Source organism: Engraulis encrasicolus, chromosome 18 (genome assembly GCF_034702125.1).
Source record: "Engraulis encrasicolus isolate BLACKSEA-1 chromosome 18, IST_EnEncr_1.0, whole genome shotgun sequence".
NCBI classification, from domain to species: Eukaryota; Metazoa; Chordata; class Actinopteri; order Clupeiformes; family Engraulidae; genus Engraulis; species Engraulis encrasicolus.
Window position 1 is genome coordinate 37,126,054 of NC_085874.1, and position 15,728 is coordinate 37,141,781.

General features: G+C 45.8%; 1 protein-coding gene across 1 annotated transcript; it reads right to left on the reverse strand.

The window, feature by feature from the left end:
• Positions 1–800: 800 nt before the first annotated feature.
• On the reverse strand, positions 801–15,002 carry six4b (SIX homeobox 4b). Its single transcript, XM_063223568.1, has 3 exons — positions 13,323–15,002; positions 9,991–10,670; positions 801–3,702 (listed from the first exon to the last, which is right to left on the reverse strand). The coding sequence occupies exons 1-3, from the start codon at positions 14,105–14,107 to the stop codon at positions 3,059–3,061; spliced, it is 2,109 nt and encodes a 702-aa protein (XP_063079638.1). The 5' UTR covers positions 14,108–15,002; the 3' UTR covers positions 801–3,058.
• Positions 15,003–15,728: the final 726 nt, after the last annotated feature.

A 15,728-nucleotide genomic window follows, 5' to 3' on the forward strand; every position in this document is an offset into this window, starting at 1 on the left:
CCCCCCCCCTCCAAACGGCCCGATTCCTCTAGCATGATGTCACTTCCTCTTTTGCTGACCTCGTAAAGCGAAAGGGTTCCGTAAAAGACTGAACATGGTGGCCCAGTTTTTAAAAAAAGACAAAGAAAAATCCAGGACACTCATTGAGTTGTCTGTACAAATATAAAGATTTTAATTGGGGGGAAGTGGTGGGTTTAGAAAAATAAGCTCTTATCATTTCTAAACATTGAACTCATATTTTAAGCCATTTGTTTTCCTTTTCTTTCTTTCTTAAAAACAACAAACAAAGCAAAACCCATTTGAGTATTTTTGGTACGAGGGAGGTATTTGGACAAATCTGTAATAGTGGCTTGAACATAACTGCATACTCATTGTCATTGCATATTGTCATGTCTTGCTAACATAATGCCAGTTCAAGGAAATAAAAACAAAATAATCCAGGGCCCTGTTGTGCCTGCAGAATCTTCCTTAGAACAATGACCTTGCATTTTATCACATTTCCCAGAAGCATAAGTTAAGTAATCATTTTTTAACATATGTATTCTGGATTAGTTGTACCAGTTTCAGGCTTCATAATGGGCAAAGTTATGAAACAAGGAAAAACAGGTGATGTTAATCACATTGGTTTATATTTTTGTCTATGTGTGTGTGTGTGTGTGTGTGTGTGTGTGTGTGTGTGTGTGTGTGTGTGTGTGTGTGTGTGTGTGTGTGTGTGTGTGTGTGTGTGTGTGTGTGTGTGTGTGTGTGTGTGTGTGTGTGTGTGTGTGTGTGTGTGTGTGTGTGTGTGTGTGTGTGAGAGAGAGAGACAGAGACAGAGAGACAGAGAGAGAAACTGTAGTCGGTCCATAAATTCAGTCCGTAAATGTTCTATGTTAAAGTTCATCTGGCTTTATGCTTCACGGATTTTATCATATGACTCCTTTATATAATGGCTCCCAATATATCCAAAGGTTAGACGAGTTTTCAGAACTGTCTACATGGACAGCGCCCATTAAGCGTTAAGAGTTGATGCTATGTGCCACTCGAAAAGTCACTGATAATTAGTTAATCGCTTTGGAAGATTTTTCAAAGATAGATTCATGTAGGAGACAAACAGGGCCCTGGACAATTTTTCTCACAAACTCTTCATGTGCCCACGCATCTGCAACCTGAAATGTCAACGCATTTTTTTTTTGTTCACACAGTTGAAAAAAGTACTATCATTCACTATTTTTTCATCAACTTTTTTGGGGTACGAAATTCTCCCCAAAAAACAACATTAAATCAACAATTTCTGCTCTATGCTATAATATTACTTTAGAATAATGATTCTCTATCTCTATAACAAAGGCACGTAAGACAAGTTACACTTGAGGGCTAAGTTTAGGTTTTGATGGGTAAACTTCGGAACAGACATACCGTACAGCAATGCATGTAAAGTCGGTTTACCCTGTGTCACAGTCAAATGTACGTAGTGTAAATGCAAGCCCTTAAAGCTTTTCAAATAAAATAGCCAAAAAAGACATAGTCTTCACATTAATGCCAGCACTCCAAAAGAAAAAAACAAAAGCAGAAAACAAATCATACAAAAATAAACAACCAAAGAAAAAAGACAAACACAACAATCGTTTTCTCCACATACATCACCAAGTGAGTGATATCAAACAGGGATTATGCCACAGAAGTACCACATTTTCCTTGTTCTTTCCCCCTGTTCGAATAGGTTCATTTGCTAAAGTTTGTACACTGTGCTTGATATCCAGTCATTGGTTTCGCTTCACCCCTATTATTCCCCCACCATGGGACGGGACGGTCTCTTCTCCAGTCTCTCTTCTCTTGTCTCTCCTCCCTTGTCTCTCCTCCGGTGGGTGTTTACAGAGGGAAGATGTGCCATAGAATTCAGGTATCCCCTCCTGTATGTAGTACATTCTGTAGCCGTCGGGGAGAGAGTTGCACTGACTGGGGGCCACATTTATCTTTTTCATTTTTGTTCGGATGACAAGGCACTGTTTCGTTTGTTTTGTCCCCACATTTTTTCCCCCGCCTTTTATTTTGGTTTTGTTTGGTTTGTCTTTGTTTTCTTTGCAATGCATTAGGTTTTGACAGTTTTAGTATTTTCTTTTCACATTTCCTTGTCAGGTTTTGCGATGACACAGACATGTTCTTGACGCTCGTGTCTGTGTGTGTGTGTGTGTGCGTTTATGTGTGTGTGTGTGTGTGTGTGTGTGTGTGTGTGTGTGTGTGTGTGTGTGTGTGTGTGTGTGTGTGTGTGTGTGTGTGTGTGTGTGTGTGTGTGTGTGTGTGTGTGTGTGTGTGAGAGAGAGAGCTGTAGAGGAGTCACACTGTAGACAGATAGAACAGCAGGACAGACAGAAACAGAATCTGGAAGACCCGTGTCCAACGCACACACACACGCACACACATATACACATATCACACACATACATGTTCAAATACTCTTATCATACACACAATACATTCTCACTTCTGAGTGCCATGGCTCTTCTTAGCTAAAAAAGACTGCATATCAAGAGTGAGAAAGTGCAAGAGAGAGAGAGAGAGAGAGAGAGAGAGAGAGAGAGAGAGAGAGAGAGAGAGAGAGAGAGGGAGACAGACGGATAGAGCAAGAGAGAGACATAGAAAGATATAGAGGAAGATAAAGAGAAATAGACCGAGGCAAAACGAGTGCAACACAGTGACAGTTAGAGACAGAAAGCGAGAAACATCGAGAGTGTGGGTGGAAAAAGAGAGAGAGAAAACGGAGGGATAGAGAGTGTGACGGAGAGGTTGTTGTGTTAGTGTCGAGTTCACAGTCACTAATTCGCCTTTTTCACGACGTCTCGTTTCAAAGCGAGGCAGGAAAAAAGACGACTACCGGTTTCCATAAAAAAACAGTGGGGTGTAAGTTTTTTGTCTATGCCATTTGGGTGCTACTTGTCCTGCTACAAATGCATTGAATCGAAGATGTCTGACATCACATGAAAAAAGGTCCATCATCGGGAGGGGGGGACGTGACGGAGGCATGACAAGAGGACGGAAGATCAGAGGGTTGATGATGATGCACCATAGTAGAGAGAGGTCAAAGGTCGTTGCCGTCCTCGTCCATCTGTACAGTCTGCAGCTTGGCCAGCTCTTTGCCCTCCAGCTCCAGATCTCCGCACACTGCCCTCACCGCCCCCACCCCCGCTGGCCCCGTGGCTCCCCCCGCCACCTCCAGGGTCTCGGAGAGCGTGAGCGCCCCGCTGTGGTCCCTGTAGTCGGAGGTCTCCAACACCGACCTACCCACTACACCCACAACCTCCTCGCCTGGGTGGAGGATTCGGGTGGCGTGGGGTTGGCCCACACTGGCCCCGACGCCAGAGAGGTGGTCCTCCGCGCCAGAGAGGGCGGTAGTGGTGATGGTGGTCATGGAGGAGGAGGACGTGGACATGGAGATGGAGGAGGAGGAAGAGGAGGGCGAGGGCACGACAGCTGTGGCGGCGGTGGGGGCGGCCATGCTGGGCGAGAGGAAGAGCGAGGCGGTGTAGCCCAGGTGGCCCGTTTGGTCCAGCGACGACATGTCCGTCTGGTGGTAGGAGGAGTAGCCACCAGCGCCGTGGTTGGGGTTTCCCACGCCGTGCTCCAGGGGCTCTTGCTTCACGGCCTGGGTGAGGGTGTAGAGGACGGGCGAGGAAGAGGCCTGCTGGGGGTTGTCGCTGACCACGCCGCCCAGCGGGGCTGTGCCTGGAGAGGAGGAGGAGGGGACGGGCAAGAGGAGGGAGGGAACGAGGGAGGACATGGATTAGGTGACTGGAAGTGAACTGCATGACTGGCATGGTATCTGGCTGGCTGCTCTTCTGTCTTCATGCACTACTACTTACACAATTAAAAAATGCAGTGCACTTTAAAACACTGCAAGACAGTTAAACGTAAAATGGTAAATTGCATAAACGACAGTTACGTAAACATAAAGTGGTCAGTTTGTGCGTTAGCTCAACTCAAGAATCAACTCAACTTGAGGCTTTCTCAAGTTGAGCTCACTCACAAACTTAAGGCAGCAGGGCAACTTACTTTTTCTACGTTTAAGTGGCTGCAATGTTATAGTGTGTTAATGATCACTTTGAGAGTTGATTTAACATCTTCTAGAGTGTATTTGGTCCCAGAGTACTTTGTAAGCGTTGAATTCACACCGCATTTACTGTGTGTATGCCAGAGGTGTCAAAAGTAAAAGTAAAAGTAAAAAAAAGAAACACAGTTTCCTTCCAACACAAATAACTTATCTGAGTAACCAGTAGACCTGTGTACTTGTCTTACGATCAGCTAACTCTGCACTGGTTGGATCAAGTTTGTGGTGGGTCCTTGTTGGGTTTTCAGTGTTTTTCAGTAACAACACAGTCCGTCTATCTCATTAGGTACAATGGAGTAAATGGTGTAACAGCTATGTAATGACATGTGCTAGTGTTGTAATTACACTACAAATGTACTGTTACTTTTACTTTTGACACCTCTGGTGTATGCACTACTACCAGTGCTACTTACGGCTACTGGAATGTCACACAGCATTCCTTGATGATCACCATGTGTTTCCCATTCATTATAGCATTTACTCGAGTCATATTATATGTTTATTTATATAATTAATATCCAGTACAGTTGTCATAAATCGGAAGGCAACAACATAAAATAAACACTTGAGATTTTCTTTTGCCTGGAGACATGTAAAATCTTAAGTGTTTAAGTTAAACAGTTAGACATAATGAACCTAATACATATGTTAAACATAAAATAAAGACAAATAGTGATTTCGAAAAGACAGATGACAAATGCATCAGGAGGCATGAAAAAAGCTGTTTGTATATATCATCTTCTCTTCATGGAAGTGGCTGCTGGTGGTGAAGTGAAGTTTTGTTTGGCTAAAAGTGTCCGCTGAAGGAATACATGTCACAGTGATGGGAGAGGAAAGATGAGAGCAGGAATGGACTGGAGATGAGAGGAGCGCAGAGGACGAGAGGAAAGGAAATAGAGGAGAAAACCAGAACAAGAAGAAGCGAAAAGGAAAGGACAGGACAGGACAGGAGAGAAGGGCATGGAAGAGTGGAGCACAGAGAGAAGAATGGAGAGGAGAGGAGTGGGAGAGATGAGAAAAAGAGATAAACAGAAAGAAGTGGTGGTTGGGGTGGGTGTGGTGGTTGGGGTGGGTGTGAGGGGTTGTCTGGGGGTTAGAAGGCAGAGTGTTTTTCATCTACCCGGGGAGTCTGTGTCCAGGGCTCACCCCACACTCTGCCACTGCTTAGCCTGTCACCTCATCTGGGTTTATGAGTATGTGTGTGTGTGGGGGATGGATGGATGGATGGATGGATGGAGGGATGGAGGGAGAGAGAGAAAGGGATAGAGAGGGGAATGGAGATGGGGAGATAGGGAGGGAGAGGAGGGTGGATTGCAGTATGTGTGTGTGGAGGGGTGGATGGACAGATGGATGGAGGGAGGGAAAGAAAGGGATAGAGAGGGGAATGGAGAAGGAGAGATAGAGAGAGGGAGATAGAGAGGGTGGGGGGGAAGGGAAGAGTGGGGACAACCAGAGGGCCAGAGGGCCCCGTCTATGTGGCCTGGCGAAGGCCCCTCACCTCACACCTCATTATGGCGGCAGGGCCCAGAGAAAGTGCAGAGGAACGAGAGAGAGAGAGAGGGAGAGAGAGAGAGAGAGAGAGAGGAGAGAAAGAGAGAGAGAGAGTGGAGAATGAGGCCACACAACCACATCTACCTTATATTCAACAACTAGAAGAAAGAAAGAAAGAAAGAAAGAAAGAAAGAAAGAAAGAAAGAAAGAAAGAAAGAAAGAAAGAAAGAAAAAAAGAAAGAAAGAAAGAAAAAAAGAAAGAAAGAAAGAAAGAAAGAAAGAAAGAAAGAAAGAAAGAAAGAAAGAAAGAAAGAAGGACAGACAGAAAGAAAGAAAGACAGAAAGACAGAAAGACAGAAAGCCATGTCAGTTGCACTGAATAGAGACAGTTGGGGATGCTGTTTACTTAGCGTTTCTCCTTTTCACCTCTCATCTTTTCAATACAGGGCTCACAATACCTTCATTTGGATCTGTGTTTCATCCGCCTGTTTGTGCAAGTTTAAACAATTATTTCTGTCTGCCTGTTTTCCTCTGCTATGCTCTCTCTCTCTCTCTCTCTCTCTCTCTCTCTCTCTCTCTCTCTCTCTCTCTCTCTCTCTCTCTCTCTCTCTCTCTCCCCCCCTCTCTCAAACCTGTACACAGATATATCAAAACACGTACAACCACTTGTGACTGAAACTCCCCTTTAGTACCCATAGAGAATTTGTTGCTTTTTCCAAAGTAAAAATGAAACACCTTCTCCTCTGTCTCTCTCAGTGTGTGTGTGTGTGTGTGTGTGTGTGTGTGTGTGTGTGTGTGTGTGTGTGTGTGTGTGTGTGTGTGTGTGTGTGTGTGTGTGTGTGTGTGTGTGTGTGTGTGTGTGTGTGTGCATGCGCGTGCATGTGTGTGTGTGTGTGTGTGTGTCTGCCTGTGGCAAAGTCCAGGACAACCTCCCTGGAACTCCTCTCTCCCTGGGTGACAGCTACTGGACCCTACCCAAGTCTCTTTTCAAACTGGATAAATAATCAGAAGAAAAAAAATTGTGCTATTTCTATTCCGCCCCCCTCTCTCCTTATTCTAATTTATCGGCAGTTTCTCCTCATTCTGGAGAGTTTTCTAGACATTTTTCTTCTCGCGCCTGCCAGTGACCTGCCATTGCGGCTGCCCCTAGTTGCTTTTCCACAGCCGCCCAACTCAAATACGACTATTAAGTCACGTATGTTTTTTGAGTTTTGTGACTCCCGTTGTTTGTTTCTGAAACCTTTTTTACGTAAACAAAGGAAATGGCATGCCACAAAATCAGCCAGACATTCAGTCTTCCAGCATTTCCCTGCAGAGGGCTTCAAAATCAAAAGTGTCATTTTTGTGGCCGCGTTTCATTTCATGGGTTTGGTCTGCAGTAAAAATCTGACTGGGTAAGCACTGTTGGAGAACAGAGGTTTTGGCTACAACCGTTTTTAATATTTTTTAATGTGTAATATTTTTGGGGGAATATTTTTTTTCTCTCTCTCTCTCTCTCTTTTTCTGTCCCTCTCCTCCTCCTCCTCCTCCTCCTCCTTTCCCTTCATAACTACAATATTGGGTCTGAAATAGTTTTTCCCTCACTCGACTCTCCCCACACAATGCAAACCCTGGCTGGCGAAGGTTCATCCAAGGGTGGCTTTAGCTTTTATTTGGATCATAAACTCCACATTAAAGGATGAAAAAGAGAGAGAGAGGGATTGCACTGGGAGAGCCACACTCCAGTCGCCAGCCCCACTCTCTCATTGATGTGGCCATAAAATATTCATGGCCAGGGCCATTAGTGAGTGGTTAGGGCTAAGGGTGGTGAGGATAGCACTGCACTGCCGAGGAGGCCGAGGACGGCTCCTATACTTGCCACTTGGCCATTCTTCTTCTTCAGTCCAGGGGTGCGTTTCTCAACACCATAGTTGCTAACTACGTTAGCTACTTTGTTGTTTGCAATTACAACTAACAACTATGCTTTCGAGAAACGCACCCCAGTAGGCTAATACGTACTGCATGTACATGCATTTGTGGTGCTAGGCTACAGTAGTTTTAAGTTTTGCTATGTGGAATAGTTTAAAAAAGGCTTAAAAACAGACTACTAGACATTTCTGTACGATCTCTCTCTCTCTCTCTCTCTCTCTCTCTCTCTCTCTCTCTCTCTCTCTCTCTCGGTGGTGACGATAGCAACTGTTATGATCTTGCCACGAGCCAACTGCACATTCGCCATGAGATTATACTGTAGTATCACAGACAAAAAATAGAAACTATGGAATAGATTTGTGGTTTGAAAACTCTTGCCAGACGTCTTGCTGCTCACACACAAAGCTCACAACATTTGTCCGTTCACTTCACACAGTAAGTTACATTGCTCAAGACCTCCTTGCTTACTTATTCACCACTATGTATTCGATCACTTCGAATTTTCCACATCATGGTGGATAAACTATTGTGTGAGGATGAGAAGGGAAGAGGAGTGGAGTGGATGGGATGTGAAGTGAGGGGGAGGGGGGGAATGGAAGACTGGATGGGGCATAGGGAGAGGATCAGTCCAGGGCCGCTGTTAGCTTTGGCAAGGCCCGGGGCAAAGTCATCTGAATGCCACCCCACCTAACACATACAATGTAATCAGTGCCCTAAATTAACTTTTTTCGTTACCAGCCAAAATGGCCAGTAGATGTTAATCTCACTAGCCAAACACACACTCGCTAATGGGTCAAAGTGGCTAGTAAGTTGGTATTTTCTACCAGCCAAACTGAAATTTCACCAGCATTAAGCCGGTTGGCTGGTGTTAATTTAGAGCCCTGAATGTAATGAGGACCTAATTCAAGGAGGCGCCCCCCCTATCCCTGGGCCCTGGACAACTGACCCCTTTCTCCCCTGCCACCTGCTAACCCTAACCCCCCCATCCGTCGTCTTCCCCGGGACGATCTGCTGGTCAAGCCAAACTCCATAAAGCATGCTGTCATAATACGCTCTCCAGTAATGGGGCAATTAGCAGGGGTTCGCTTGACAAGCACATCTCAGCCCAGAGCTGCCAGAAGCAATGCTCAGAGGAGACGACTAGAGTTGACTCGCCTACCACCCAGACGCCACTGGACTGGATTGTTCTATCAGAGATGCATAATAACATTGGTATCAGATGTGATCATCGGCCCCTTGTTGCTGCTGGACTGTCTAAAAGGCTGGACAGGGCTGAACTAGGGCGAAAGGTCAGGCCGGGCATTTTCCAGCCAAGACCGCTGCTGTAATTTGCATTTAATGGATGTCCTGTAAATGCTCCTGTCTGAGCCACCGAGCCTGAATACTGAAATACTTTGCAAGGGTGGATTGCTGGACCATTATTATTTATAATATAGTCTGCACCAAAATCAGCAACAGGCCTCTGGGAGAATGTCCTGTATGTACTATGGCCAATCCAGCAGTGCTAGGTGAGAGGAACTCACGATCGGCAAGGGAGGGTGTGACATGCTAATGCAAAAACGGCCAACATGGTGGAAAAATAAAACTAAGATGTAGCAATTTTGATGTAGTTTTTGGATGAATGCTATATCTTGCCTGAAGGTTGTAAAACAGACCCTTAGAGAACCATGATCAACCTCTTGAATAGCCACACGACAAGCCAAATCGATTTGTATACCTTTGTAGATTGTTGTATATATTTCTAAGGCTAAATATTAAAGTTTATTGTCAATTTCTGAAAACTACACTGTATAACATGAATGCTTATGAGCTGCGCACATTTACTGTGCCTAGCTGTTGAACGCTATTCCAAAACCCAAATAGCCAAAAACGCAAAATGATTAGACCCAGAAAGAAAGCAGGTGGGTCTCATTGGGTTGGCAACTAGATAGGCACAAGCTCACTCCAGGGCACACATGGTCCATGACATGGTCTTTGGCTACAATCGGTGTCTCTATGGATGGAGTGCCTTCTGCACACCTCTGTATACAGACAAGTGCATACAAATAGGCAAGGTTAAATCAAAAGTGTAAAACAAACTCCCACACACTGTCCATTCCACATGCACCTATTAATATTGTTATAACTTTAACACATTTTAGTCATGCTGACCTGTTAGAAAATATGAAAAAATAAACGAAAAAGTAGTTGGAAGTAGAGTGGATAGTGTGTGGGCTTTGTCTTACGCTTATACAATCTTACAGCCAAATACACGTATCTTTTAAAATATTTTTGCATTTATGTTTTGGTCCGCTTTTATGCCTTCATTTGAGATTGCACAGAGAAAATGGTGACAGGAAAGTAGCAGGAAAGAGAGATGGGGAAGAATCGGGACCTCAGACTGGACTCGAACCCGGTTCCCTCCCCCCCTCCCGCCCTAACAGTACAGCACCTTAGTCGTCTGCGCTACGGCTAATGGCTAGCAGTATTAGCCAGGGCATTGATAGCGACGGCTCTACAGTACTTACCATGAGAGGTCGCTGTGGAGGAGGGAGGGAGCAGGAGTGGCGGTAAGCTCATGCCAGCGTCCGAGCCGGGTACATGAACCACACTGTAGCTGCCCAGGTGTGCGAGTCCGGAGGTAGAGGAGGACGAAGAGGAGGACGACGATGACGAAGGAGTGAAGGTGACCACTGACGACGCTACTCCGTCCTCCGAGTGTGAGACCAGACCCTGCATCCCCTCCAGCTTCCCCACTCCTCCTCCTCCTCCTCCTCCTGTTGTGTCAGTCATCCCCCCAAGAGCGAATGAGGCGTACGAACCACCATTACCACCACCGCCACCGCCCTGCAGTCTCTCCTGCGCCAGGGTGTTCCGCTGAGGGTCAAAGGTTAAGTAATGGCCGCCGCTGCCCAGGCCGTTCAGCAGCACGTTGTTGCTGTGCGGGTGGATGTATCCACCTCCGCCGCCGCCATTCAGGAAGTGGGAGTTGGCGGCAACGGACAGGTCGGCGGAGAGAGCGCCGAAGCCCATGGCGCCGCCGCCGGCCATCTTGACGTCGCCGATCTGCTGGATGACGGTGGTGCTGACGTCGGAGAAGACCATCTGGGGCCCGTTGCCGGCCGAGCTGCCGGACAGGGGACGCGGGGACATGTCCTCGTGGCCCTTACTGGACTCGTCCTCCGTGCTGTGGTTGCCATCCGACTCGCTGAGAGATGACAACAAACAACAATAACAAAAAACAACAGCACAAGGTTAATTTTTTTAAAAAACTGAACAACCACTGTACTTAATTGTGATGATAACTAGAGGATATTCTTATTTCTTATTTAATGTATTCTATTGTAAAATATCCACTCCCTGACTATTCACCTCATTCTGCTTCTGAACAAGGGAGGCGCCATGTTTGACGAGTGTGGGTAGTTTTGTAGTCTACTTCGTGAATTATGTAGTAAGCCTATAGGGAATGAGGGAGCCATTTTGGATTCACCAAAGGCCTTTTATCAGGTGAGCAAGGGACAAAGAGAGACAGGCAGGCGGCTCACTCCAGTTAGGCCCCCGCACCTCTTACCTCAGACGATCTCACTTGGCTCTGCTCCATCATGGGTCAACTAAAAACAGCCTTACTTCATCAAAATCTTTCAGCTGGAGGTCAGCGGTTTTGTTGTGTAGCCTATGAGCTGACGTACTCCTTACGAGCCTACAGTACAATATACTATACGAGCGACGAGCCAGTGAGTGAGTGAGTGAGAGAGCGAATACAAGCACTTAGGCCTCAAAACAATAGACAATGGAGTGGTGGATTGGAGAGTGCTGTATGCTGTCCATAGAGCAGAGAGAGAGAGAGAGAGAGAGAGAGAGAGAGAGAGAGAGAGAGAGAGAGAGAGAGAGAGAGAGAGAGAGAGAGAGAGTGCCAATCTAAATGTAGGCCCATTAATCATCATGCTGAGCTTATGGGGAGAGGCCTGCATGGTGAGACACAGCAGTAGCACATGCTACAGCAGAAGTAGCCTACTGATCAAAATCGCTTTAGTGAAGTCCAATGGTGCTCGCACTGCTGCACTATCAAGAGTGGTCTGTAGTGTGTAGAGCTCTCTTGCATGAGTCTGCTTAACATCACATTGACATCTTTCGTTGGGTGGGAAAAGAGGTGATGTGAATTGCATTTACAGTATTAAGTCATAGTATTAGTAATAGCAATAGTAATAGCATTTAATAGTAGTAATATAGTAATAATAGTAATAGTATTTGGTGATTTGTTACAAACTCATCCTCAGAATGTCTAATCTGTTACAAATTATGATAATTGATTTTTATTTGATGGCTATATTAATTTCAGATGCATTTCCAATTTCCACCTTCCAATAAACCGCAATGTTTTCCTATACAATAGCCCAGTTCTTCATAATTGTGTTTCTGAGTTTCAGCTTCAAATAGCAGTCCACCTACAGACTGAAGTTTGTTGCATTTCAACTGACACTGAATTCAACAGGTCAAAGAAATGGGGAGAGAAATAGCTGCCAGGATTAGGCGCTTGAGTCAGATTTCCAAATTGGGCTCTCACCTCAAAAGGACACAAGTGAAAAAGCCCTACGTTCACTGCGGCCTTTGGGTAGCTTGCTTTTAGTGACCGAAGCAGCTGCAAGCTCGTCGTGTAGCGGCTGGCCGGGGTGAGCAAGCTGTACAAAGGGGCTTATTGACACTGCGTCCATGCGTTTTTTTCACCCCCGAATATAGGACACTCTAAAGTTAAGATCTTTCGGTTATTCTTTTGGCCATCACGGTTCCGCGACATTTGGAGGGAGGAAAAAAACATCGACGCCTGACGTAGACGGAAAAGTTTGACCTCCCGTATACAAGACGTGAGATTTATTATTTATGATAAAAGCAATCGTCTACTCAGCCGAAGTTGCTCCCGGGTCCACGCATGACATTGACATTTGTGGGCGCTGACAAATGGTAGGTATTTCCGACCCCCATTTGTGGGCCCTGCAGACATGTCAACCAGGTGCTCGAAAGGGTTACTCCCACGGTGAAGAATAGAGTACACAAATATAGGATATACAAGCCAGCTAAAATAGATCTGACGCTTAACGGCCTCAAGCTACGGGCTGTGTGGGGCGGCTCGTCAACGTTAGGTAAAAGAGTAAACAGATGACTTGGACAGATAACAAGGGTGGGGAACAGTGCTTTTAAATCCACAAACAAACAGCAACAATGCGTATGATAATTGAATGGGGGAGTTTAAACTAACACAGTGCGCCCTTTTTTTGTTTTCGTTGGTTTTCGTGGCGTTACTTAGCCGTCAAATCAACATTTCCAACTAGGCTAAGCCATAAACCAATTAGGCTCCATGAGTTGGAAATACATGACTATTGGATTTAATTACAACGTGCAATATTTTATACTAAAAGTCGTGCATTATTGGAAGATAAATACATATAAAAGTAATGTTGCATTTGTCCAAATAAGAGTGAACTTTGAAGGAGTTATTCTACAGCCCTTGGGGCGCCCTATGTAGGGCCTAGTTTTTAAAATGACACCTCATTTAAACAGCCAAAGCTTCAAATTTCAAAACAATGAGGAGCGTGCCTAGGACATATTTCCTCACACTACACACGATTCCCTGTCTATATACGTGACATTTTTAACACTTTTATTATGTCATTTTTCAAATCGAAATGTGCATTTACGGAAAATGACCTCAAGGACAGAGAAAGTACACGGCAAGTGTTGGAACAGCGAAATGACCTATACACGTGGATATACACAAAACCACACACACTTTTTGGGGAGTTTAGGATGACTTTGCATTTTATCAGGCAACATGTTTGTAGGACTTAGTCTATTTTTGTCTCACCTTTTTGATTGCGCCTCAGACGGATTCCTATCCCTCTGTCTCCTGTTTTTGAACCAGTTGCTGACTTGTGTCAAAGAAAGTCCAGTGATTTTGGCGAGGTTTCTCTTCTCGGCAGGGGACGGGTACCGGTTCCGCTTGTACATATCCTTCAGCGCATTTCTGGACCTCTCTTTGAAGCAGTATACAGTTTCTTCCCCGTCCCAGATAGTCCTAGGTAGAGGATATTTCCTGCGTAATCGATACTTATCCACGGCACCCAGCGGTCTGCCCCGCGCCTTCTCTGCCTCAGTGTACCGTGCCTTGTACCACATGTCCTGGAGCGCAGAGTGGTTGGACGGGCTGAAATGATGGTTCTCCAGAATACAGTAAAGCTCCTGGTAGCGAGCCTGGTGAAAAGCCACAATCGCCTGGGCTTTCAGGATGCTTTCGTTGCCTCGCAGCAGGTCACTCTGTGGTAAGGACCACAGGAACCGGGCGAGGCGGTCCACATTGCCCCCTTGCAACAGCGCCTCGCAGACGCACGCTACCTGTTCGGGAGAGAAGGCAAGGGATGAAGGGGAGCACTCCAAAAGTTCGGCTCGGACCGCATCGCCGGCTGCGGTCGAAGTTGCATTCTCCATAGACAACTCCGCAGGCTCCAGCACTGACAGCTTGACACTCCCCCGATTCTCCAGTGCCCTTGTGCTTTCCCTCTTGATTTCATCGGCGCAAATGACCTCGCTTGAGGAAGAAGACATTTTTAACGCGTCCCGGTAAGTCACTCCTCCAGGTTTTGGGCTGCACATCAGACGATCGGGTTTCAACCCGCCATCCAAGCACGATCGGGTATCTGGCCGTGGCACGGTGTGGATAAGGATCTCCACTCACTGTTCCTGCGTAAGTTTAACTCCACGGCTTCAAGCAGGAAGGGTTCCAGAGCAACGGGCGCAGTGTGATTCGCCACGCTAGCTCCACGGGGGAGGAGCGAGCGCGATTCCAGGACAAATGTTTGCGCTGGGGATGTCAGTCAACTGTGCCGTGCAAAAAAGCAGCGGCATACCTGCGCTGTAGGTGAGGTGCGAAGCCAAAGATTAACCATGTGTCTCTATCCACACCACAGACCCCCTGCAGGAGTAAAGCGAGCGCAAACACGCGACCTAACGGTTAATTATTCCTCTCTCAACACTATAGAGGAATTAGTTGACAGCTTATTTATCTATTTATTTATTTAAAGTGCTCCACATTTCTTCCAAACGTTTTATAGCCCAGTATAATGGGCCTTCTAAATTAACGAATTATCAAGTCAATTTGATCAACAGTCGTGTTTTTCTTGTAAATTTTAATTTCTGCTCTGACCTTGTATGCAAATGAGCTGATAACCCCAGTTGTCATTTGCCATGCCACAGGAAGCATTTTTTCTTTCTTTGAGTGACTTCCAGAGGTGTCCTGTCTGGCCGTCCGATAAGGAAAGTCCGTGGGTGGCCGTGGCTTTTAGAAGTAATCCACAGTGCTTAACAAACAATTATGTATGCTTTGCTGTCTTAGGCATCCATTCAACAACATACCTGAGAAATAAAAAAAGCTGGTCCATATGGTCAGGAATGTAGGCTACTATATGCCTTCAGTTTTTCTCCTCCCCTATACTTTTTTGTTATTAGCATGAGTGACTGTGTATTTATGAGACCCAAACATAGCCACTCATGAAATAAATTAGAATAACTTACACTTATAACCAACACTCTGTCATGTATATTAATTTCTCTCATTTTTGTTCTTATTGTTTGCTATTCATTTTTTTGTTTCATTTCAACTTTCAGTCCCTTGACTGGTGCCTCAATCGTTCTATTTCTGTCTGTGTGTCTGTCTACCCATGTTGTTTTTTTGTCTCTGTCCATGTGCCTGCCTGCCTGCCTGTCTGTATGCCTGCCTGTCTGTCCATCCTTCTTTCTTTCTTTCTTTCTTTCTTTCTTTCTTTCTTTCTTTCTTTCTTTCTTTCTTTCTTTCTTTCTTTCTTTCTTTCTTTCTTTCTTTCGTTTTCCCTGTCGTTCTGCCCCTCTGTCTGTCTGTGGGGTTAGCTTTCAGGCCTGGGGGATTGTGCTCTTTTTCCAGCCGACCACCGCGCTGTTTACACCAAAGGCTTTGTCTGTATGGGAGCCAACACCCGCAGCAGCTGACAGAGTCCCCTAAAGCCCTTCGCAAAAAAGAGAGAGAGAGAGAGAGAGAGAGAGAGAGAGAGAGAGAGAGAGAGAGAGAGAGAGGTGGGGTGGGGGAGAGCAGCAGAGAGAGAGAGAGAGAGAGAGAGAGAGAGAGAGAGAGGTGGGGTGGGGGAGAGCAGCAGAGAGAGAGAGAGAGAGAGAAAGAGAGAGAGAGGTGGGGGGAGAGAGAGAAAGAGAGAGAGAGAGAGAGAGAGAGAGAGATGTGGGGTGG

Coding starts and splice junctions, on each gene's coding strand:
- six4b (XM_063223568.1), bottom strand. CDS start 14,107: ATGTGCAGCCCAAAACCTGGAGGAGTGACTTACCGGGACGCGTTAAAA. Junction 10,671..13,322: donor TCTGAGGCGCAATCAAAAAG/GTGAGACAAAAA, acceptor GTCATCTCTCAG/CGAGTCGGATGGCAACCACA. Junction 3,703..9,990: donor CTCCACAGCGACCTCTCATG/GTAAGTACTGTA, acceptor CCTCCTCTCCAG/GCACAGCCCCGCTGGGCGGC.